Source organism: Lynx canadensis, chromosome D1 (genome assembly GCF_007474595.2).
Source record: "Lynx canadensis isolate LIC74 chromosome D1, mLynCan4.pri.v2, whole genome shotgun sequence".
NCBI lineage: Eukaryota > Metazoa > Chordata > Mammalia > Carnivora > Felidae > Lynx > Lynx canadensis.
Genome location: NC_044312.2, coordinates 88,274,346 through 88,300,487, shown reverse-complemented (window position 1 = coordinate 88,300,487; position 26,142 = coordinate 88,274,346). Strand labels below are relative to the sequence as shown.

At 41.4% G+C, this 26,142-nt stretch overlaps 1 protein-coding gene across 1 annotated transcript in view; it reads right to left on the bottom strand.

Moving 5' to 3' along the window:
- CAPRIN1 (cell cycle associated protein 1) overlaps window positions 1-13,735 on the bottom strand; it is a 39,947-nt gene extending 26,212 nt beyond the window's left edge. Inside the window, exons 1-2 of the mRNA XM_030332456.1 lie at window positions 13,597-13,735; window positions 12,796-13,011 (exon numbers count right to left, since the gene is read on the bottom strand). Coding sequence (XP_030188316.1) covers window positions 12,796-13,011 — 216 coding nt within the window. The 5' untranslated portion in view covers window positions 13,597-13,735. The remainder of the gene's footprint in view (window positions 1-12,795; window positions 13,012-13,596) is intronic.
- Between the last annotated feature and the right edge of the window lie 12,407 nt (window positions 13,736-26,142).

Genomic DNA, 26,142 nt, shown 5'->3' with positions numbered 1-26,142 from the left:
ATTAGCTCATACCTAGCATTTATTATCTTCCTTTTTCATACATTCTTCAAAGAAACTGTTGCTAAATCTAAAATTAATACAGAGTTGAGTGCAGTATATATCCCTTACAGGGTAGAGTTTTACATACCTAGTTTAGCTCTATCATTTAATGTCTTACAAATTTAAAACCATACATGCCAATCAAAATGGATGTCAAATCGAATTCCTAAATCATGATAGTTTATATGTAAAAATATATATGAAAGCTTTTTTAATGTTAAGAATGTACCTGAGTGGTAGAACTATAGGTGGAACTTTTTTCCTTTTGCTTTGTTTTGTACACTTAGATATTCTGCAATGAACATATAGTTTGTAAAATAAAAAAATTATAATTTCATGCTATAAAAAAGTTATTAAGATTGGCAGATTTTAGGATACTGCCAAGACTTTAACCTATAATAACCTTTGAATATGAATCTATATACTATCCTATAGTTGGGCAAGCTACCCTAAAGGAGAAAAGCTCCAAGGGCACCTGCGTGGCTCAGCTGGTTAAGCGTCCAGCTCTTGGTTTTGGCTCAGGTCATGATCTCATGGTTCATGAGTTTGAGCCACACACTGGACTCCAAGCTGACAGTGAGGAGCCTGCTTGGAATTCTCTCCCTCTCTCTACCCCTCCCCCACGTTCTCTCTCTCAAAATAAATAACCTTTAGAGAAAAGCAAAGCTCCAATTTTCTACACAATATCAAATTTAGTATTTATCCAACCCAAACTCTACGGCAGATTGCATTTTCCAAAAATGGCCACATCTGTAGCTCTACATACTGTTCACTGCACCATTAAGAACTAGTCCAATTCCCCTGCCATTGTACTAAGTGGGGTTCAACCAACAGAGTACAGTGGAAGTGATCCTGTACAACTTCCAAGGCTGTGTCATAAAAGCAATGTATCTCTGTCCTATTTGCTAGTCACTAAAAACATTTGGAGTCCCAAGCTATCATTTAAGAAGTCCAATAACCCTTCTCACGGTTTGTGGGTTCAAGCCCCGCATCGGGCTCTGTGCTGACAGCTCAGAGCCTGGAGCCTGCTTCGGATTCTGTGTCTCCCTCTCTCTCTGCCCCTCCCCTGCTCATGCTCTGCCTCTCTCTCTCTCAAAAAATAAAACATTTAAAAAAATAAAAATAAATAAAAGATGTCCAACAACCCTGAGGTTGCCATCCTGTGAGGAGGCCAAGCCATGAAGAGGTCTTATTTAAGAATTCTGGTCAGCAATCCTAGTGTTAGAATCATAGCCCAAGCACCAGACATGAAGCAAACAAGCATTATTAGTCTTCCCAGCTGAGGCCCCAGGAATCATTAGCGCAGAGACACCAACCCCACTGTGTGTCCTATCTGAATCCCTAACAGGCAGAATGTGTGCATAATAAAATGAAGTTTTGGAGTAATTTATCACACAGGAGTAACTGGAACAAGGGTAAAAGAGAAATCAAAAGAAAGGGAAAGGAGCTGCTATGCAAAACTCGGTTTCACAGTACACATCTTCATGAAATACCGTCACCAAAAAATAGGCAAAAGGACTCTGTGCAGCCAAAACAAAGATCTATTTCATTAGAACTCGTACATCTGTTTCTTTTGATTTTTATATTGCTATAACAGGTTTCAAATTTATCAATTCATAACAATTTAAGAGCCATAATTAAAAAAAAAATTTTAATGTTATTTTTGAGAGAGAGCGTGCGCAAGCGGGGGAGGGACAGAGGGAGACAAAGAATCTGAAGCAGGCTCCAGGCTCTGAGCTGTCAGCACAGAGCCCAATGCAGGGCTCATACCTACAGACTACAAGTTCATGACCTGAGCCAAAGTTGGACATTTAACCGACTGAGCCACCCAGGCACCCCAAGAGCCCTAATTTTGAAAGGAAGGACTGCCACTAACACCACAAGAAATGACAGTTCACTGTGACAGAAGAAATATGTTCAAAAATCATGACATAACTTAAAAATCTCAAGGGTCTTTAACAGAAGATTTTCAAAAGCAGACCACACTTCCTTATATCTGGTAAGATGAATTAATACAGCTATAGTGTCCAATAAAAAAAAAATGTTAATCAAATGAATGGAAACTACAGGTCTTCCCTGAACATTTTTCTAACCATAATAAAACAAAAGTTTCATTACAGCTTTACATTTGTTCCTCTATATAGCCATTAACACTTGCTATATTACTGTTATAAATATCCCATCCCCTTGTCCTTACCCGACCTTTAAAAAAGCAAGATGCTGAGTCTGATCAACGTGCCTAATAAACAGCTCTCATTTGAGGAAACTCAAAACTTACTAATAAGACTGCAAAGACAATGAAAAAAGTGTTCTACATTAAAAGGCACTAGGTGTTTTTTTTTCCTTTGTCCATATAATACAGGATCTCCTGGTTGCTTGGGTGTATAAAGACTTTCATCACCATGAAATTTGAACTAAAGGCACCTCTGTTCACTATTACACATAATTAACTCTACACAGCAGAGACCCTGTTATTAGTCTGCAAGTCAGTGATTTCCAAAGTGTGGTCCCCAAACCAGCAATACATCAGCAACAGCTAGGAACTTATTAGAAATGTGAATTCTCAGGGTACCTGGCTGGTTCAGTTGGTGGAGCATGCGACTTCAATCTTGGGGTTGTTGAGTTAGAGCCCACGCTGGGTGTAGAAATTACTTTTACAAAATTAATTTTTTTTTTTTTTTTTTTGAGAGAGAGAATGAGAGGCAGAGAGAGAGAATCCCAAGCAGGTTCTGGACTGCCATCGCAGAGCCCGATGTGGGATTCGAACTCACAAACCATGAGATCATGACCTGATCTGAAATCAAAGGTCGGATGTTTAACCAACAGAGTCACCCAGGCACTCCCCCACCAAAATTAAATCTTTAAAAAAGAAAAATGACATGTAAATTCTCAGGCACCACCCCAGACCTATTAAATCAGAAACTCTGGGGGCTGGGACCCAGCAATCTGTGTTTTAACAAGCCCTCTGGTTGATTCTAATGTGTGCTTAAGTTTGAGAAACACTAACCTAGATCAAATACATTGCAATTCACTTGTAATAATTGAGTCTTAGAAATAAGAAATTATTCTGAATCACACAACCAATACAAACTGTGACCATAAAACACATTATATGGCAACCTCAATTTGGTTAAAGATTTAACATTAAACAACTCCGAAAACTTGCTGAATAGTGGTTTTCTAAACCAGCTTATAAATCTATTTAACCTAGTCATTAGTTACATAAGAAAAAATCCATTTATGATCCAAACATTGAAGGGGTACCATCTTCCATTCATAAATACTACTTTTATTAAGTTCTGCATTGTGAGCCAAGCTCCAGAAGTTTAGAGCACTTAAACTCACTGGTGAGTGCCAAATTTTGCACTAGAAACAGAAAGCCTCATAGAAAAATCAACTGGTTTAATTTTCTACCTTTGAAAATGAGGTTGGTTTGCAATCTCAGCTCACTCCTAAGTAGCTTTCAGAGATCTCAAAAAGAAAAAAAAAGGCTGTATCTGCACTAGTCTCATGAGTAGACTACTCAAAGACAAACTTCATTCCTATGGTCACATCCCATCCAAATGGCTTAAATTAAGTCCAAGTAGAAAAACTGTGCATTTGAGGTTAAAATTTGCAGTATGAACTAAATCAATATATAAATAAGAAACTGCCTTTCACAATGATCCAACATGAACTCCGATGAACGCAAAGGGGCAAGGATAGGAGCAAAGGGCTCCACACAAACACAGCTTTTTTTTTTTTTTCTTCCCTAAGCTAGAACATGGCTGCCTAACACCTAGTTAATAAATTGGCTGATACACATATCATCCACATAAAATGAACATTAAGTATTTTTTTCTAGAAAATGGAGTTGTTTTCCTAGCATAAAAGGAAATCTTTATCAAAGAGCCTATCACGAAACTGGTAACAAAAACCTGCTCTCTTACATTCTATCTGGAAATAATTATTTAGAAATTCTATTTAGGGCTCCTTTTCAAACTACTGAGCATCCTAAGAGTATTAAAGGTTCACTTAAAAAAAAAAAAAAAAAAAAAAAAGGTTCACTTATAGCACCACATATGATTAAGATAAAAATCAGGCCATTTCCCAGATTATCTGGTCTCTAAAGGGGAACCATAGTATGGAGATGTGACTATGCCCAGTAAATGTCAAAAGATTATATGTATATGTGGTCCTGACAAATGATTACCCAAGAAGTACAGCCCAGTCCTATCCCCTATCTCCTGTTTCTTTGTTGCTTTTAATAGTTGACAGTATTCACTACGTGACATTCAAATTTAAAATATCAGGTAGCTAACCCTATCAGCAAGGACTATTATCAATCATATTTCACCTAATTAGAAACTGAAAGGGCAGTTAGTAACTTGCCTAAGGTCATAAGTCCCAGAAAAATCATTTGTGCCTCATTACACCCCTCTTTTTTGTCACTCTGGATTCTAGACATTGCTACATTTCATTTTTGCCCTGCTGCTGTTTTCCTCCCTTCCTTTCACCAGAGTAAAAATTAGGTGACTTAATCGCAGTACACCTAGATCTTTCACTCTTCCCAAAGATTTTTTCACCACCACCAAAGTTACTTAACTGAAATGGTTTTTAAAAATTCAATACAGTGCTGTGAGGATGCCAGATGAATATCCAGAACAGCTATCCTCCTGAGCTTTCCTTCCTTCCTGTTAGATCTGAAATTTCATAAATAAATAAAGAAAACATTTTTTTAAATTACACAATTAAAAAGAAATAGCAAAGGAGAGACTCCAAAAAAACCAAATTCCTTAACTAGACAATTATAAACAGTCACAACAAGAAAGATTAGGAGGGGACAACATCTGAAAAAACTAGCTTAGCTACCCAAGAAACTGTACCTTCTGTTCTGAATTAAGAAGATCTCCACACTGAGACAGAAAATTTAAAAATAAAGCCTAAAATAACAAAAGTAGTAAGAGCACCCATCTAGAAGCTATTTTGTGTCTCCAGGCCAAATAAATCACTTCTTAGTACTGAAAACCTATAGAAAGACAAATGTAAAAACAAAAGATAAAGATTTGTCTTGTCAACTTTCCATAATCTTCAGTGGACTTTCTAGACATTATTTCAAGTCCCCAATCCCTACATTCCCTGTTCTTCACCTAGAAACATCAGTTCTGACTTTGCCCATATAATGGTAGGCAGCTGACTGCCTCCTGTTTACCCTCCACCAGTTCAAATGACAATAGTTGCTAATAAACTTCACAGGAAAGACCGTAAGAAACAAAAGTTTTCTCAATTATAAAAAGGAGGGTAGAGAGAACATATAGTACAATCCATAGATGATCCCTAACAGTGCTCTTCTAATGCTGGAAGACTTCTCATGTAGCAGAAGTCTGAGCTGTTCCAGAAAACAAATATTAAATATTGTGTGGGACAGAGGAAGAGTGGGTTGAGAGGTGACTAGCATCAAGATCTTAAAGAGTTGTTCAAAAATGAAATCGACTTTCACAGAGAAATGAGCATTCTACCAGGCCCTAGAAGACTGATTAATGCAGAAACTGAATGAACACTTGTCAAGAATGCAGGATTTCTTGGGGCGCCTGGGTGGCGCAGTCGGTTAAGCGTCCGACTTCAGCCAGGTCACGATCTCGCGGTCCGTGAGTTCGAGCCCCGCGTCAGGCTCTGGGCTGATGGCTCAGAGCCTGGAGCCTGTTTCCCTCTGTGTCTCCCTCTCTCTCTGCCCCTCCCCCGTTCATGCTCTGTCTCTCTCTGTCCCAAAAATAAATAAACGTTAAAAAAAAAAAAAAAAAAAAAGAATGCAGGATTTCTTAACACTAAGAACAGTAAGAGGATGCTAAATTAGATGTTTTCTTTTTTGTTTTTTATTTTTAATATTTTTTAAGTTTATTTTTTTATTTATTTTGAGAGACACCAAGACAGCAGGAGTGGGGAAGGGGCAGAGAGGGAGAGAGAGAATCCCAAGCAGGCTCAAAGCCTGATGTGGGGCTTGAACTCACAAAACCGCGAGATCATGACCTGAGCCAAAACCGAGGGTCACTCAACCGACTGAGCCACCCAGGTGCTCCTAAATTAGAGGTTTTCTAAGACAATTTGTAAGATAATCTTTCAAGCAAATAAGTAACCAGGAGTTTAACTTGACAAGACTTTTGTCCAACTAAAAAGGGGAAAAAAAGGTAACAGATAATCCTTATTCCTTGTCCATGGTTGTTAATTATGCAGTTAAGCCTGAATGAATGGAAGCAGCTAACCCTAGTAGGAAAACAAAAAAGGATAATTTTGAAGAGTTCCGGCATCACCCACTTTGAATTCTTAAGTCTAAATCTTGCGCATCTGAAAAACAAATGATTATCAACAATCTTAACAAGTATCTTTTGAATTATTAGTTGCTTTAACCAAACTACTCAGTAGAATGAATATAGTATATTCGTTACATGAATGATTTAGAAACTCTATTCAGAGTTCAATGTAAAAAGATGAGAACTGTAATTCACTTAAAATGGAGACCAAAAGGTTTTTTCCCAATGATTAAAGTATATTTCAGTTATTTCTATGGCTAGATAACAATATTAAGGGGAATACAATGAAAATTTCTAATCATTTACAATGGTTCAAATACAAAGAATCATCTATTCTCCTTCCTAAGACTATTTACAAATTGTGCTTATAGCACCAAGATTTTAGAAGTGCTCAACTTGCAGGGGGTGCCTGGGTGGCTCAGTCAGTTAAGCGTCCAACTTCCGCTTAGGTCATGATCTCAAGGGTCATGGTTTCAAGACCCGCATCAGGCTCCGTGCTGAGCTTGGAGTCTGGAGTGTGGAGCCTGATTCAGATTCTGTGTCTCCCTCTCTCTCTCTGCCACTCCACTTCTTGGGCTTTGTGTGTGTGTGTCTCTCTCTCTCAAAAATAAATATTTTTTTAAAAAAATTATAAAAGTGCTCTACTTGCCTAATCAACTCTACTCGCTTAAAAAATAGATCAAAAGAAAATTCTTCAGGAAAAATTCCATCTCAGTAAAAACACTGAAGTAAATAGCTCTGTACAAAAAGCATTTTCTCCCTCATGGATTAATCCGTCTTAACAGGATTTTACTGATGAAGCTACAAATATTTCTATATAATGATTCAGTCAAACTAACAAATATTTAGCATTTACCATGTGTAAGGCCCAATATGCTGTCATTCATACTCCCCAAGGAGCTTAACTACCTATTTAGAAAAACACATAAGGTAAGAGCATAACACAATACAAAATGTCAAGGAAGTGTAGAGACAATAGGTAGTACAGGAAGTTAAAGGAAACAGCATCCTTTAGCTGAGCACAGCCAAAAAGCACACCTTCCCTTTTCCTCAGGAAATATGAATTCTGAACTCTGCCCAATAAAGTCTCTGTCATGTATGTTTTTACACTCATACTCTATCCAACAAAAGCACTGGTACAGCTAGGGGGAGAAATAAAGAAATGAGCAGAAGCCAAGCAATTTACAATTCCAACTTTGGCTGATACTGTCTCTTCTGCTACTCCTCTTACTCTTCTCTACTGCTTACATACAATTCACTGCCACCAGAAAAAGGGGCCAATCACTAAAAAAATATCCAAAGCCTGTAATACAAGAATACGGAAAGGTTGACACACCTCCTACTGCTTTACTGGTAACACTTTTCCCAAATTATCTGGTCTACGACATACCAAGCCTGCATTAAGACGGACCAGTGTGCATCAGGGCTTACTTAAGCACAAAGAGAAATATCAGAATTTAAACTTTAAAAGTTCATTTCATTACAACAATACAGATGTCCCAATGACACCTGATACAATGGGGCTTTACTTGTACTGTTTTTCTCAAGACCCATTACCTGGACAGCCTAAAAACACAATTTAACAAGATACTAATAAAGGTCTAACAATGAAGAAATAAAAAGCTTTTTCCTTTTGCTTTCAGCATTTTAAAACAGAGGAACTCTAAAATTAAAGATTTAAGTTAAAGCCTTCACCTGGTTCTACAGTATTGGCTTAAACATGAAAAATACTTATGTTGCAGAACATTACAAATTCTAATTTTTCCCATAAAACCAGAGACCTTAGAATTCACTCTTTCCAAACTGGTTGACTTTACATGGGCATCTGAATGAACTCTTCCATAAAATGAATTAGAATAAATTCTAAGATGACTTTAAGGCCTTAAAAGATCTTAGATTCTATTAACAGTATAACAATAAGATCAACGCCAGGTTGTTATAATTTTAACCTCTGAAAGAATTTATTTTTTTTAAAAGATGAAACAGTACTAATCTTCCTCTCCTCCTAAATGTAAACTCAGGTACTAATTACATAAAATTATAACAAACTGTATGTTTAATCTCTAAGTCACACAAAATGTATTCTAATACAAATATTTGCCACATGGGAATTTTCTAGAGTAAAATAACATGGTCAGATTAAACCAATTCATTCTCATTATAATACTTGGGATTCTACTCTCATGCAAGAAAAACATACTTATAATTATTACACGAGGAAATTCACATCTTTTCCTTTTTAAATTCAAATTTTAAATACTTCTCTTTCTCTCTCTCTCCCTAACACACACACACCCACACCCACACCCACACCCACACACCCACACCCACACCCATACCCAGGCAGGCAGGCAGAGAGAAACAAATGAAGCATTATAAATGTTTGGGTTTTTTTTTTTTTTTTTTTCCTGTGACAAGGTGAATGCAAAACAAAGTAATCTTGCCCTCTGCATTGCAGAGAAATAGTTCATGCAACCAATGGGAGAAGCGGATACATCAGCAATTTCAACTGTCAAGAAAAACTTCAGATGTTAGCCCCAAGGAAAGATTTTACTTATAAAATAGTTGAGAATGTTATTATTTCAAAATACTTAGCAAAGAAATTCTGTAGAAAAGCTGCATTGAAAATTCTAAGTAGAGGCACACTGCAATGCTCTAAAAAGAAATGTTATCCTAACAATTATAGCATCTTTTTTCAGTAAATTAACTAAAAAGATCTAAAGAGCAAAAAAGACTTGAGAGAGTAGATGAAAAACAGTACACTTTGGCTATCTGTCTTGGTCACATATTGGTTACAAAGCTGTCAGACTGCTCTGCAAGAGAACAGTGGTTAATCTTTCACCTACCAAAATCACTAGTGTCTAAACCTATTATACTTACAAAAAGCATAAAAATTTTAAATGTCATCTATTTAAACATCCTTTATTCTACATCAAAACTGATTACATCTCACCATATAAATAAGCTCTCTCTTCAGTGAAAATTAAAACTTGGTTTCAAAATAACATCTTGCCTAGCCTATAGCCCCGTTTTATACCAACAAACTGATGAAGAAAACTTGGCAATTTCTATTACTTACAAAAATTAAAAGATTTGTAAATGGAGTTTTGCACTTGATTCTTTTGATTATAACTGCATTTCTTCTGTTTGCTAAGCATATACATAGTATAGTCTTTATAAACCCAAATTTCAAAAACTACCAGGCCATTTAGTTGCATTACATAATAGGATCATATTTCATTAACGTTAAGCATGCATTCTTACTGAACAGATGCTTAGCTTTCTTCTAATGGCTTGACTTATCAGAAAATTAACAAATACTTTGTTTTTTTAAATGAAGTACAATAAAATTACTGCAATTCTCCAAGTCTTAAACTAAATGATAATACATTTCTAGTAGTAATTTTGGTCAGGACACTGGATTTTAGAATCCATTAAAAAAGAGATTTGGGGGCATCTGGGTGGCTCAGTTGGTTAAGTGTCCGATTTCAGCTCAGGTCATGAGTTCACGGTCGTGAGTTCGAGCCCCACATCAGGCTCTGTGCTGAAGGCTTTGGAGCCTGGAGCCTGCTTCGGATTCCTGTCTCCCTCTCTGCTCCTCCCCAGCTCCCACTCCGTCTCTCTGTCTCTCTCTCTCTCTCTCAAAAATAAATAAAGATTAAAAAAAAAAAAAAAGATTTTGTCCTGAAGACCGTTATGAATAGGTCAAGTCTAAAATATAGCTCAAACAGAAGTTGCTAAATGGACTGAAATAAAAAGAAACCCAGTTATTTATAAATACCATCTTCCTTTACTGCATAAAGGTTTATAAAGATTCAAAACTGACTTGTAAAGTAAATCCTATTTTAGGTTTATTAGAAATGCTCACTACTGAAAAATTAATCATGTTTTGAAAAAAATCACATTTTCATACAGTAAATCTAGATATAGAAAAAATGCAATACAAACTAGAAACCAGATGTGCTTAGAGAAAAATCCAAAATCCTTTAGTCTCTCAAAAAGTAAAACTTAATTTCAATAGTAGTTAGGTCACAACATACTGCCAACTTAGCTATTTAACAAGTAGGTAGCTCAGTCTGTGAGTTACCAAAAAGCTTACCTGTAATTTGACCTTTCTACTACCTAGCACTCAAAACAATGAGAAGACCAAAAAAAAAAAAAAAGACGAAATACTTCTGTTACTTTGTGAGGTTTTTTTCCTCCACCATTACAAGAGAACTTTTCAGTACTTACTAGCCTAAGTCTGTAATTACTTTCTCTTCTATGGGGGTGGGGGTGGCAGGTGTTAGGCAATGTATACAATATAAACACATACACAGGTGACCTGTCATTGTTCAGGTCCTCATGGGGCTTAAAAACTAATTTTTTTCCATACTCATTTGGAGCACTAGAATCAGTCATGTCATAACTAAATTGGTTGCTAATCAGTACCTGACTTTACATTAAGGGCTTTGAAAAATTACTTTTCAGTCCTTAAAATATGAATATCTACATTTATATGTCTATAGTTAACATTTACTACATCATTACTATTTTTGATTCCTATCCTAGAAGAATTCTGAAAATTAAACCACTCAGGCATCAACCAGATTGACGGGATTTATTGTAGCAAGAGGTTTTAAAAAGATTCCTAAATCTTGATTCAGATGGCAGACTCAGAAGATACTGGCCTTGGGCATGCTTATTCCAATACGTATTTAAATGCAACTACTTTACAAGTAAAATACTTTTGTTGCTTTGCTGATATTGATTCATCTATTACTTTTATCATTTATAATAAACTACACTTGTTTATCAAAATAGAGTATCACCAAAAGGTAGGAGACATCCACAATTAGTGCATCTCTCGATTTCAAATAAAAGCTAAGAAATTCAAGTAATATTCCCAGTGGAAAAAATGAGACAAATTAGTATCTAATCTAAAAATGTCTTTTAAAACTCCCAAAAACTATAAAATCAATTAAACAAGCAATTAAAGTAATTAAGGCCTAAATGTCACCATTTTCTTCAAGTTATTTGGCCCAAATTTTAAATAGCTACTATCTCAATCAACATCTTAAGTAACACTGTTAGGTGGGTGACTAAATAAATTCTTAAATGACTTCTTCAAAATTCAAGATGTTTTATAATAGATGTCTTACTAGAAGCAGACAAACGAAAGTTATCCAAGCAAAGTTATTTTTCTTAAGGTAAAAGGCAAAAAGTTTGCATAATAGTCACAGATGTAATTATCCAATTTTTCATACTACTGATTTGCTTCTCCCTTTCCACCTCCAGTCTTACTGAAGGTGGAATTATTCACTCTGCAGAGACCCTTTCTCTACATATGTACACACCCACACAGGCGCGCGCACACACACACACACACACGTGCCGCTCCAAACAGAGTTGGTACACTGTCCTGCACTGAAAGCATAAAACAAAAGGCCTACTTGAAGATACACCTCACGGTGTGACCTAGAATGGCAAACTATTGAATCCAAAAAATTGTGGGTGTGGCTCGACTTTTTCGGAGGGGGGCGAGGAAGGCCAGCCGGGGCGGCTGCCTGGTCTCTGCCCTCCCCCTCTGCTTTCGCTTTGTGCTCACAATGCAGCTCCTGTAAAGCGCTTCCCTCTCCTCGCAGCCGCCGCCATGTTAGACGCTCTCTCCATGTGCCCGGAGACCTGGCGATCCCCTCGGTCTAACACGGACCCACGCCCCCCAACGAATCTCGATCGTGGCCGTCTCCCTCCCATCCCTCTCTAAAGTCCCGGAGGGGCAAAGAGCCGCCGCAGAAAATCTTCTCGGGATCGAGTTGAGCTTGAGGCTCAGGGGGGCACCTAGACAATCGAAACAAAGAAGGAAACGTGGGGGCGCCCATCAGATGGGGGCGGGGGGGGTAGCAAATCGAAGACACACTCAAAAGGGGCCTGACACAGAAGCAATTCTGGGTGAAATCACACTTCTCTCCCAAGAGAGGTGAGGGCACACCGAACAGGCCTCAAGTACACGGTAACCGAGCGGACCAACCCCACGACTGTAGGACGTAGGCCGCCCCAACTCCACCAGGCGGTGGGTTGAGCCCTGAGCCCCCTCACCGGGACCCCTTCATTTCTCCCCGCTGGCCCTCGTCAAAGAAATCGGGCCTCGGTGACGGAGGGAAGGGTATCACACGGCTAAGTCTGGCGACAGGGCAGGCCCCCGCCCTTACACATCCCACTCCCAAAGGCCAAGAAGCCTGGCCCACTGCCGGAGGAGAGTAATAAAGCGGCCAGGGCGGGGGGGGGGGGGGGGAGCGCCCCGTCCGGGTCAGGTGACAAGCACCTCCCCTAGGAGCCCGTTTTCAGGGCTCGAAGCTCCGTTTACAGAGCAGGCCGGGCGTGGGGGGTGGGGATGGGTGGAGGGGATGCGACAGGGACGGGAAGAGGGCAGGCCACAGCAGTCAGGATTGGAGCATCAAACCCTCCCTTCCCCGCCAACTCCTGGCACCTTTTTCTTCTCCAGGTTCCGAAGTTTCTTGTCGATCACCCCGAGGATCTGCTTCATGGCCTCGGTCTGGACAGCGCCGGTGCCGGTTACGGGGTGCTGGGAAGCCGGCGCAGCTGCCCCGGCCCCCGCCGCCGCCTCACTCCCGGAGGAACCCGACGGGGGTGGCGGTCCGGACGACTTGCTGCCGCTTCCGCTGTGGCTGGTGGCCGAGGGCATCTTTAGACCGTGAGAGGAGACAAGAAAAAGCGGGAGGAAGGACAAGAGCGGCGAGTCAGGCGGCGGACGGGGCGAGACGCGGGACAAAACGCGCAGCGGGCGGGAGCCTGCGCGAGCGGGTGGGGGTGGGGATGGGGCCAGCGCGCGCCGCGAGGGCAGGAAGACACCGCGGACGCGCGCGCGACCCGCCAGCAGGGCACCCCGCCGGGCCTCGCACCGCCCCCCCCCCCCGGCCCGCCCCTCCCCCGCGCAGGCCGCCGGCTCGGCCTACCAGCCCCGGGGTACCGAGGCTCGCGCCGGGGGCGGGGCCTCGCAGAGCCGGCCGCCAACGGCCAGTGCAACGGTCCCCGCCGGGGTGGGCCAGCACTCGTCGCCTGGCGAGGAAAGGAGGGAGGAGAGAGGTCGAGGCTGAGGCGGAGAAGGGTGGAGAAGGGCACTGGAAATGACCGGGGGAGGGGGGGGCGGAGGGGGAAGGGGAGACTTGAGGAGCAAGCCCCTCGAGAAGGTCCAGCCGATCCGGAGGTAAAGGACACTCGGGGCAGCGGCCCTCTTCACCGTCAGCGCCTCGGTCCGGGTGGCGCTCACCGTGCGCGCGCAGAGGACGCTGGAAATCCCGAGTGGGCGGCTGAGGGGGCAAGGGTGGCTGTGCGTTCCGGGCAGTGTCGTGCACTCCGTGGGCGCAGGCCGCTTCGCCCTATCCCCGCTGCACCGAGAGCCGCTGCTAGTGAGGCGGAGAGCCGAGAGCGGGAGGGACTTAGCCAGCCGGCCCTCTGGGGCGGAGGGGGCGGGAGAAGCTGCGGGAGGGGGCCTTCGCGGCCGCTCGGGCTGCCCGACGCGAACGCCTGTGGGAAAGGGCCCACCGGGTCTCCTACTGCGCCGCTCTAGCCCCTGCCCTTGCGGGGGGACGGTCGATCCGCGCAGGTCGGGACGGCTCCGGGAGGGGTGCCCCAGCGGAGTCCTGAGTTTTGAGCGAAATCAAATCTAGGGTCCTTCAGGCGAAGTCGCTTGACGTCCAAACGGGGACAATAGGTGTCAAGCAGCTGGATCGGAGCTGGCTCCTGCCCTGTAAAGAGCCTTGGGGCCAAGGGGGGGGGGGGGGGGGGGGGGCAAAGGTTTCTGCAAGTTAGGGGTACGTGGGGTGGGTGGTGCAGTCCCAGCTTCTAGAATTCCTTCTGTATGCAGAGCAAGCAAATTCCCACACCCCAAAAGGTCTTTGGAAAAAAGCTCGCCTCTATCCCCCACAAAACAATCACCCGGTAACCTAGGAGTTCCCTATAGAACGCGTTGGAAATGAGCAAGATGGGTGGCTTATAAAAAGTCTTAAAACTCGGGACTCATGTTAAAAATTATCTTAAGATGACACTTATACAATAAACCCGAGTATCACAAATTAGACTTTTTGTTTTGGATTCCTAATACTCGCAAGAGAATGTTAAATACAAAACAAAACAAAATTTTTTTGCTCAAAGGGAATTATTCCAGTCCTGTAATTAAACTAGGGGTGTGGTGGGGTTGGGTGTGGACAATGAACAGAAAATAAGCCAAGTGCTGGAAGAAAATGTATCGAACATGATCAGAAGTCTCAGCCGCATAATGTATGACAACAGTAAATGACCAATTTATAATTTCAATTCTCTGAAAACGGATTTTGAGAAGTATTATATACCAAACCCACTATTCCCTGGGGAATAAAATGAGTAATACTGGCTGGCAACAGTGTATCCTGAGGGAGCCTAGGGAAACAACAGCAGCCTCCAGCCTTAAAATATTCCAGTTAGCTGCAAAGTATGTTACCTATTCATTCAAATATTTATTGAGCACCTTACTATGTGTTAAGAACTCTTTAGTGCTAGAGACTGTGAACAAAACAAAGATCTTTGTGGAACTTCATTTCACGTGAGGAAAAGAAAATGTCAGATATTGAAATGATACAGAAGAAAAAGTAGGAAAAGTCTTACCGTTCACTTGAGACCAAACTGAAGGAAGTGAGGAAGGAGGCCCAATAGTTATCTTGGAGCAAGAATTTTCCAGGTAGAGGCAACACCCAAGTTTGAGGATCTGAGATGGGAGTGTGCTCAGTGGGTTCAAGAACAGCAAGCAGGCCACAGTGACTGAAGCAGAGAGTAGTAGATAAGGCCAAAGATCTAAGAGAGGTCCAGTGTTATGAAGCCTGCCAGACCATCATAAGGACTTTCGCCTTTGCTGAGTGAAATGGGAAGTCGCTGCACACATAGTTTTAAGCAGGGGAGTGATGTAATCAACCTGTGTTTAAAAGAAATCCTCTTGCTGCTATGTAAAGAATTTACCGTGAGTGTGGATTAGAGGTAAGAGGGAGAGTGGGGCAAGAGCAGAATCTGGGGGCCCAATTAGGAGGCTTTTGAAATATGGCCCACAGGTAGGTGGTGGTGGCCAAGGTCAGGGTGTTACAATGACGGTGGTGATGTGTGGCTGGTTGCTTTGTGTATTGTGATAATAGAACCAACAGAGTTTGCTAACAAAATCGTAAGGTGTGACAAGTCAATATTGACCTAAGGTTATTCAAGATTGAAGCACCTGCACTGTGTTTAGCACTGCTACACCTAGAGGCTAGAAAGGAAGATTAGAATCCTATATCCCCTGCAACTCAGTGTACTCAGCCTGACCTCTATCACTATCACAATCTCAGGCCCCACCCTAGACCTACTGTATTAATCTGCATTTTAACGAGCTCCTCAGCTGATGTGTGCATACAAATTGAAGTTTGAAGAAAAAAAAGCACTGCTTTATTCCTTGGACCAATGTCTTTAAGATCAGACATGAAATAGTCTGCTAGACAAATTCTCTCCAGACCTACAGTCAGGAACCCCAGGGGTGGGGCCCAGCAATCTGTTTTTAACACCTCCTCCTGGTGATTCTAAAGTACAGAAACCGATGATACCGAGACCTCTAATGAATGATTCAGGTTTGAGCTGAAGAGGGCTCCAGAGAAGGTGTGAGGAGAGGCCACTGCTGCCTTTCATTGGCACATCAGTAACAGTTATGGAAGCAGTTATGGTCAGCTAAGTTAGGCTTTTCAAGGAAAAAGGAAAGGTTATCAAGAGAGAGCAGGAAAGATAACACAGATGACAAAGATTCTCACTTGGGGGGCCATCTCACAGCCCACAGTATATCAAGATGGGCTAGGTTATGCTGCAGTAACAATCCTAAAAAGTCTATGACTTAAAGCAGGGGTCTGGTCTGCAAACTATAGTCCCAAGGCCAAGTGGCCTTTTGTTTTTGTAAAGCTTTTTTGAGCTGCAGCCACATCCATTCACGTATATATTTCCTATGGCTGCTTTCATGCCACGCAGAGCAGAGCTGAGTAGTTGTGATACAGTCAGTATGGTGTGCAAAACCTAAAATACTCATACTTTACAGAAGAAGCTTGCCAATTTTCTGCTTAAGACAAATGATATACATCCATCAAGGTTCAGCAGAGGGCTATGCTCACAGTAGTCATTCAGTAGATTCAGGCTGATAAAACCATATTTCATGTGTTGCTGATTATTATAAGGAAAAGAACTAGGGAGTATCTCTAGCTGTCAAATACCCCAGCCAGCCATGCCACATGTATGCTCAAACCTCACTGGCCAGAAAGAGTCACATGATCCCATTCAGCCAAAGGGCTCCGTTCTATCAAATGCCTAGCAGGAAGCCAGGTGAACTAGAAATATTTGCGAATATGCATAGCTGTCGACACTCTCATTTCCTATGTACAGTCATCCCAACCCCATTTCCTTGGTGTTTGAATGTGTTCACAGTTGCTTACTCAGGTCAGCAAGTCCAGGAAGACCAATAAATTTTAAGGCAAATCATATCGTTTGTCTAACGTCCTGCCCAGTCCAATGCCATGGGCCCAGCAAACCAAATTTGTCTGATTCCTACTTGACAAAAAAGGTACTGCAGCTATGGTTATGTGGATTTTTAATCCTTTACTGTCTTTTTCTTATTTAACCTTTTTTTCTAACCCAGAGCCATGCAGTAGCTTGGGGTAATTGGATCACTGAAGAAACAAGAAAATTAAAGCATTTTCCCAGCAAACCAGTAGGAGAGCATATGTGTATACAGGCATACCTTGGAGATACTGTGGGTTTGGTTCCAGACCACTACGATAAAGCAAACGTTGCAATTAAGCGAGTCAAACGAATTTTTAGTTTCCCAGTGCATGTGAAAGTTATGTTCACCCTATACCGTAGTCTATTAAATGTTCAGTAATGGGTCTAAAAAATACTGTATGTACCTTAATTTTAAAATACTGCTAAAAATTGCTAACCATCATCTGAGCTTTCAGTGAGTCATAATCACTGATCACAGAACACCGTAACAAATATAATGAAAAGTTTGAAATACTGTGAGAATTACCAAAATGACACAGACATGAAATGAGAAGATGCTGTTTGCTTTAACACAAGGTTGCCACAAACCTCCAATTTTTAAAAAAAACACAGTATCTGCAAAGTGCAACACAATGAGGTGTGCCTATAAATGGACAACGCTTTCTCCCAAGACCTTGGTTTTAAAGCTGTATCAAATATTAACATATTTTAATAACACAAATCTCCCAAGTTAACATTCACTTAATTCATTGGACCACAGCCGTCTGAATTCTTCACAGACAAGTAAAGTGAGTAATTGAACTACTTATCCTGATCATTTTGTCAAAATAGTCCAGCTGCTTCAATTTCAATCACCCAATAAACTAATGCCATGTTTATTTACAATCAAAAGAGGGGTACGTCCGTCTGAATTATATTAACTCTGTCAGGATGACAGAAACCTGGCCTGGGTGTGAACTATACTGCTCACACAGTAAGGCTTTTAAAGTCTCTTAAAATTTTCAGTTATTTTACCACAAGTGAGTAGATACTGCTATCATAATTTTTCCAGTACTGCCCTTTTAATGCTAATTCAGTCAATGTTGTAATTATTTGTCTGTGCCCTTGAGTCCCCACTAGACTCTGATCCTTATGAGAGAAGGCAGTTACTTTGTTTTCTTTCTCACCTCTGCATTCTCAGAAGTAACAATACGCCTGGCACAAATGTTTTGTCAATATCGCCTACTGTATTAACATACAGTATGGTATTGATATTATTATTGTTGGTCCATACTGCCTCTTTGCCCTCTTACATGGTGGTCATCAGCTGAGATAACTTTCTTTTCCACTTACATTTTCATGTGTCCACCTTAACTTTCTTCATGTTACTTTTAGCGATATGCTTCATATTTTGTAGTGATATAAGATTTTTTTTTCAGATTTCTTAAAACACTGTCGTTTGTAACTGAACACCCTTAGAAGTTACACACTATTTCTAATGTAAACGCAAAAATACTTTGACCACAGGCATTCAAATGTTCCATAGAGTTACTTGTATGAATTGTACATTCTCTTCACTTAAGGTTCCCATTTCAATGGTTCTCAACCTGTGTAAATTTTGCTCCCCCAAGGACATTTGGCAAATGTCTGGGGGGTATTTTTAAGTTATCACAACTTGGGGGATAGGTACTACTGACACATAGTGTGGGTAGAGGCCAAGGATACTTGTAAACCTCCCGCAAAGCACCGGACGGCACAGAATTATCCAGACCAAAATAATGGTAATGCTGGAATTGGGCAACCCTATTTTATGGGGCCAAAAATGTAGTCATTTGTTCCAGTACTTCGCACTCAGTTGCTAAACTAAAGACATGGAAAATGTTACTAAAAGATACAGGTCCTGTGTTACTTTTTTTTTTCTTGTATACATTTCCAGTGAGCGTAGACTCTCCAAAGGGAAGAGGTATGGAAGGCCTGTCCCAACATAAAGCTCATGCTTTAGCCAGTGTTTCTCAAAGTGGGCAAGGCCCACCACTTTCAAAATCACCTGTGGCACCGGGGCACCTGCGTGGCTCAGTTGGTTGAGCATTGGACTCTCGATTTCAGCTCAGGTCATGATCTCACAGCTCCAGGCTCCGAGCTGTCAGCACAGAGCCCCACGTGGGGACTCAAACCCATGAACCACAAGATCATGACCTGAGCTGAAGCCAGATGCTTAACTGACTGAGCCACCCAGGCGCCCCTGGAAACATGCATTTTAAAAATCACAAACTCCCCTTTACACATTTGAGTTTGTCAATCTCTGTTCCATAGCAGTGGCACAATTATTTTTACAAAAATAAGTACCACAAATGTTCGAACAAAAATTCCTCTTTTGGTGATACCCTCTTTCTTCCCAGGCAATGCCGTGAGGGATTCTTAAGTAGGGCATGTTGTCAGTCGCCGGATAGGTGGGAAAGGACAGAAACCCAAGTTGCTGATTTGGGAAAGAGCAGTTGGATTCCAAGATGGAAGAGAAAATGCAGAGAAATATGCTAAGGAAAGGATCCAGGCAGAGTGGTGAAGGTTAGGGTAAGGGAAAGGAAGGAAAAGGAGGGTGACTCAGCAGATCTGTGGCGCCTTACTAATGTGCATTAGGCTTGAAAAGCTGATGGCTGAGAGAGAGAAGCAGAAACCGGAGCAGGGGTGCTAAAAGGCCAGCAGCCTTCGCAATCACCTTGAGGGGGGCTACTTAAGGCCCCGGGGTCCCAGTCCCAGTGCAGGCGTGTGCAGGTTCCCATGGCCAATAATCTACATTTCTGACAATTCCTCTGGTAATGTGGGTGTTGCTGGGCTGGGAACCATATTTTGAGAAGCACAGGATTAGAGGAATTTAAAAACAAAAAAATTTTTTTTTCTTAAATCATTGGAGCAAGGAAAAAAACCAAGGGGAAGACAAAATTTTTAAAAGCTGTCGAAGGTGACGGTACATACTCTAATACCATGTTTCATGTACCTACTTTTTGTTTGGTATTTTCCTCTCCAAAAGACCAGAAGAGAAGAAGTAGAAGGGGACTTTGATCAGGCTAGTCATATTCAATTAAGACGTTGCTTCCAAAGGACAATGAGGGAAGGAAACAGCAAACTTTCCCCTGGGTTCTTCTGGTCTGAACCAAATGCCTGTGCCAGCCCTTTCCTACTGCACATGATATTCCTTGGCATTCTTTGGAGTTAGAGCCGGTGACAATCCTCACGAATGCTATGCTGACATCCACCTGAAGAAGGCAGGGGCCAGTTCATTAGGATGATGCTGCCCGGTTCAATGAGAAAAAGAAGAGGCAATAATACAGGAGAAGTACGTTAATGCAACCTTTTTACAGGGAAAAAAATACAAATCATAATTAAATATACAGTTGACCCTTGAGCAGTCTGGGAGTTAGGGGTATGGACACTCTCCCCTGCAGAGTAGAAAATCCGTGTATAACTTTTGACTCTCCCAAGCTTAGTGACTAATGACCTACTGTTGACAGGAAGCCTTACCAATAGCAGAAACACTTGGTTAGCACATATGTTGAATGGTATTTGTATTATATTCTGTATTCTTACAATAAAGCAAGTTACAAAAAAGAAAATGTTAAGGAAATCATAAGGAAGAGAAAATACATTCACATTACTGTACTATATTCATTGAAAAATCTGCTTATAAGTGGACCTCCCCCCCCCCCGTTTAAACCCATGTTGTTCAAGGGTCACCTGTATTTTTGAAACCTTTGTATTTTTGAAATTGCACAAGCAGTACAAGCTTATAGCAAACAGTTCAGTTAAGAAGTAAATTGTAAATTTTACTTCTTAAAGTAAAAAAAATAAATTTAACAGCTCAAAATATTGTATAACAGCTTTATTGAGATATAATTTATATACCATAAAATTCATCCTTTTAAAGTATGCAATTCAGTGTTTTTTAAAATATGTTGACAGTCATGCAGCCATCACCATTATCTAATCTTAGTACTTTATCACCCCCAAAAGTAATGTGTATCCATTATCGGTCCCTCCCTGGGACAAATCAATCTCCATTATTCCTTCCCCTGGCCTCTGGCTACCACTAACCTAATTTCTGTCTGTATGAATTTGCCTATTCTGGACATTTTATGTAGATGGCCCTATACGTGGCCTTTGTGTCTGGCTTATTTCACTTAGCACAATCTTTTCAAGATTCACTCATGTTGTAACATGTATTTCATTCCTTTTCATGGCCAAATAGTATTCCACTGTTACGAATTCTATTCATCAGCTGATGGACATTTGGGCTGTTTCCACTTTTTGGTTATTCTGAATAATGCTGCTATAAACATGAATGTACAAGCTTCTGTGTGAACATGTGTTTTCAGTTCTATAGATGTGGCTGGAGTAGAATGTCTGCATCCTGTGGTAACTCTAGGCTTGTGTTTTTGATCAACGGCCAAACCATTTTGCATAGCAGCCTCACCATTTGTTTTACACTCCTACCAGCTGTCTGTGAGGCCTCTAATTTCTCCACATCCTCGCCAACACTTACTATCCTTTCCTTTTTATTAAAGCTATCCTGGTGAACGTATATCTGTGAGAAGTGGTGTTCATCAAACCCACAAGGTTTAAACAAGAATTAACTTCTTTAATCGAGGATTTAAACAAAGATCAGCATCTTTAAACAAGGATTAGCTTCTTCTTTGCTGCGGGTGGCTTAGATGTGATTTTGCCAGAAAGGAGGGAAATACAATTATATTTCAAGGTGTCTTTAACTTTATGGTTAGAATTGTCAACAGCCCTGGTGTATACATTCCTGGTCAATGCTATGAAGTACCTAGCTAGTGAGCCCTTGAGAAGGTACCAGAACAATAATACTGGCAGTGGATGGACACTCAAATCTAATGACTAGGACTTGACTTAAAGTTAGGCAAAAATAGACACTCACTTACCTCAAAAGCTTGATTTTGCCTTTAGGAAGATTTGTGAGCCCCTTCTCACTTCTCCAACAGTCTGTTCACTCAACAAACACTTCCTCAGCACCCGAGTGTGCTGGCATTGTACACGTTGGTGCCCAATGCTGCATGAGACATTGTCCCATGGCCTCAAGGAAATCAGTGTTGACGAGGGTAGACAGATATGTAAAGAAATAAAATTCAGTATAGTATATACCTCAGTGATCAGTCATCAAAGTGGGTTGAAGCTTAAAAACTGAAATCGGGGCACTTGGGTGGCTTAGTTGGTTGAATGTCCGACTTTGGCTCAGGTCATGATCTCATGGCTCATTAGTTTGAGCCCCGAGTGTGGCTCTGTGCTGACAGCTTGGAGCCTGGAGCCTGCTTTGGATTCCGTGTCTCCCTCTCTCTCAGCCACTCCCCCACTCTCTCTCTCTCTCTCTCTCTCAAACACACACACACACACACACACACACACACACTCTCAAAAATAAATAAACATTAAAAAAATTTAAAAAAAAACTGAAATGGGCATGTAATGGTGACAACGTACAGCAACGTGAACCCTCCAACACTGTTGCTGGGGGTATAAATTTACCCAACAGCTTTAGAGCAGTATTGGCAGTATCCTGAATACACACATACCCTATAACCCAGAAATTCTACTTTTAGATGTATACCTAATAGAAATGTATATGTAAGGTGAATGAAAGACATGGATAAGAATGTTCATAGCGACCTGTTCTTAGTAGCTAAAAATGGAAACAATTCAGATGTCTATCGGTGGTAGAAAAAGAAACGCAAATTGCACAAAAGAATACCACACAGCAGTGAACAAACCCGCTGCTACCAGAAACACCATGGATGAGTCTCATACACAGAATGTCGAAGCGAAGAAGCTGGACACGAGGCACGGAAATCTTCAAATGGGCAAACTAATTTATGGAAGAAGAAATCAGAACAGTGGTTACATTTGAGGTTAGATAATGACGGGGGGCGAAACGAGAGGGCTTTCGGGACCCTGGCAGTATTCCTTTCCTTTATCCGAGTGACGGTTAACACTGGTGTATGCACTTTGTAAAAATCACAGAGCTGCCGCACACTTAAACGGTTTGCACATTTCTGGACACATGTTGTACTTCAACAAAAATGTCTCCTTAACATATTTCAGTTGCTTACGGACACAAGGGTGGGCCAAATCAGACACCTGTACAAAAAAAGAGAGGCGGCTCACAAGTCAGAGTGGTTAACTCTTCATAGGAGGGAACCAGGAAAAGTTCTCTGAAAATGTTGCCAGAGCTGGATCTTGAAAGATAAATTTTACAAGCAGACAAAAGCAAATAAAGGAAGGAGGCACTGCAGGCAGAGGGAGTGGTATGCGCAAAAGCACATGAAGGCATAGAATCGCCCGGTGTGTTTTAGGAATCATAAGCAGTTGTACATTGTTGGAGTATTGAGTGGGGAGGGGTGGCAGGGAGAGAGATGTGGATGATAAGACCGAACAGGTAAGCAACGACCGGGTCATGAAAATCCCTTTCATCCCAGCTAAACAGCTTGAGCTTGAGCTGTAGATCTTAGCCTTTCTGTGGAAATACATTCCCTTGAAACTCCAATGAAAACTGTGAGCTATTTCATTGGGAAAATGCACATGTACAATTTTGCATATGATTCACAATTCTTCTGATGCCCATCCATTGACTCCTGCTGCTTGCATCTCAGATTAAGTATCCTATCCTTGCAAAAGATACATGGAGGATTAACTAAAGAGCTTTCAACAGAACAGAGGCAGGATCAGATTTATATTTTAGAAAGATCAATGAGTGCAATATGGAGGTTATATTGGAAGTCGAGCCAAGGTGACCTGTAGGAACTGATTAAAATGGTAAAAGAACAAATAAGAGCTTGAACTAAGTGTCAGCGCTGAATTCTAAGGACGTTCATAGGTAGAATCATCAAGGATTGGTGGCTGATTAGATGTGATTCAGGGAGAGGGTAGCTCCTGGGATTCTCCTGTGTTTCTACCTTGAATTAGTAGTCAGACCCCCTACTCAAGACAGGAATTAGAGAGTGTCAGGGACATTTGGGTTAAAAATGATCTTTCTCAGAAAGAGGTAGACTATACCCTAACTCATTAGGCTTCAGGTGCATTCTGATTAGTGTTGGGGCCCAGGCTGCTGGCCTCTGGTAATATCCTTTGCATTGGGGCCTTCAGGCCTGAGCACAAGCAAATCAATCTCCGTGCATAAATTCACAAAGGCATTAAGGCTTTGCCTTGGGAAATGTAAGCAGATTCTGATACCCACCATCACTCCTTGTCCATGTATCTGAACTAAAAGAGCTGAATAAGGGAAGAGCTCTAACATTTGGGTCCCAGGCCTACCATGGCATTGAGCTATCATAGCTGGCTATGACATTTGTAAAGATTCTTTCCCCCTACCTCCAGAACTGAAACACTGGTGGGCTTAGACCTTAAAAACACTTTCTTTCACTGGGTAAGGATTACTCTGGGTTATTTGGCGGACGTTTGTACCTGGTCACTACAGATCATGCAGCAATGGAGAAGGACTACCCAAGGACAGAGGACTAGTACAATCTGGCATTTTACTGAGAGTCAAGCAGATTTTCCAGCTCTATTTATTAAGACCATCTGAACCTTTGGAATCTGAAGTTATCACACCTGGCAGACAAGCTGAAGGCTCTAACTCATCTGATTTGAACATTAAGAGGAATGTGACCTCATTTTGAACTCCAGGGGAGTGAAACAGGATATATTGGTTTAATCAGATTTGCATTTTGTAAAAGATCACTCTGGCTGCTTTAGAGAAAATAGAATGGAGGGAGGCAAATGTGGATGCAGGAATACAAGAGGCCCACTGTAATCAGTGAGGTTGGAGGCGATGGTGGCTTGAACCAGAGACGGCAGGGGATATGGGGAGCAAACGGAATGGATTTAATATATATCCCATGTAGGTTAAAAGAGAGTAAATAGGACATGGTAACTGATGGAAAATGAGGGGTAGTGAAGGGGTAGTGAGGGAGAGAGAGGAGTTACCGATGACTCCCAGCTTTCTGATTTGTGCATCTGGGTAGATGGTGGTAGAACCATCTCTGCAGAAGGAACAGATGGGAAGCTAAGAGCTAGAAAGTCAATTTCATGCATGTTACATTTGTAGATTTGATGGGACATCCAAATGATTTGCTAAACAGATATTTGAGTCAGGTCTGGAGTTCAGAAGAGAGGTCTTGGTTAAACATTTAATGTGGGATTCATCTGCATACAGATAATAATTAAAGAAATGAGGTGAGAATAAGTGAGATCTATTGAGATAGTAAAGTAAAGAGAAGAGGGTCCAGAACAATATCAACACGTAAAGGTTATGTCAATGGGGAAAGGCAGTAGAGGAAACTGAAAAGTGCAAGAAGAAAATCAAGAGTGTGTCATCAGAGAAATCAAAGAGACTGTTTCAAATAGTCCACTGTGTTAAATGATTCTGAACAGTCAAGAAGGAGCCTGGAAGTTTTGTGATTTTAGCTGAGATGGGTTATACTAAAGTATATAGTATACAAACCAATCAGAATGGCTGATATGGGAGTTGGGTGAGGAGGGCATTTGCTGTGCCTGGCATTAACCCCTCAGCTACTAGGTGAGGGGGATCTAAGCAGGAGGGTCTGAGACAGGGAGAGAGAGGATGTATTGGGGTGGGGTTTGGGTGGCAGCTCTTTATAAAACTGGTACAAAAGTATTCCAATAATTTAACATGAAGTTCAGGGGTACATGTGTGACATGGCTGAATGTTTTCTATGGTCTTAACAGCAAGAGATGATCTGGAACCTGGTGAAAGATCTTTCAGTGTAATGGTGGGAGCCAAAGCCAGGTTCAAGTAGGTTGGGGAGGAGAGAGGGATTGGAGGGTAGAGAGAATGAATGTAGCAACTTTTCAAAGAGTTTGTTCAGTTTTGGATCAGAGTGATGGCTGGAGGTCGAGGTGGGGAAAATTATTTTTAGCATGTTGGTAGAGATTTGAGCACGCGTGAACAATAAACACAAATAAGATGGAGAGACCACAATTAGAAGGAGGGATAAGTCCTTAGTATGAATAGACTGGAAAGAAATAATTTTATAGATATGGGAAATGGAAGAATTCTTACACAATGGATTCCCTTTTCTAATTCTCCCTGCAAAGTAGGAAGTGAGGGTTATTTTCTGAGAACGAGGGGATATGTAAGGGACCAGAAGTTTAATAAATGTAGGTAGATGAGTGGGTTGGGGCCCGGAAGTTTGCATTAGAAGTTTCCAGGTGATGTGGATGATGCTGGCTCAGGGACCACACTTTCAGAGAAAAGTACAGAGAAAGTGTA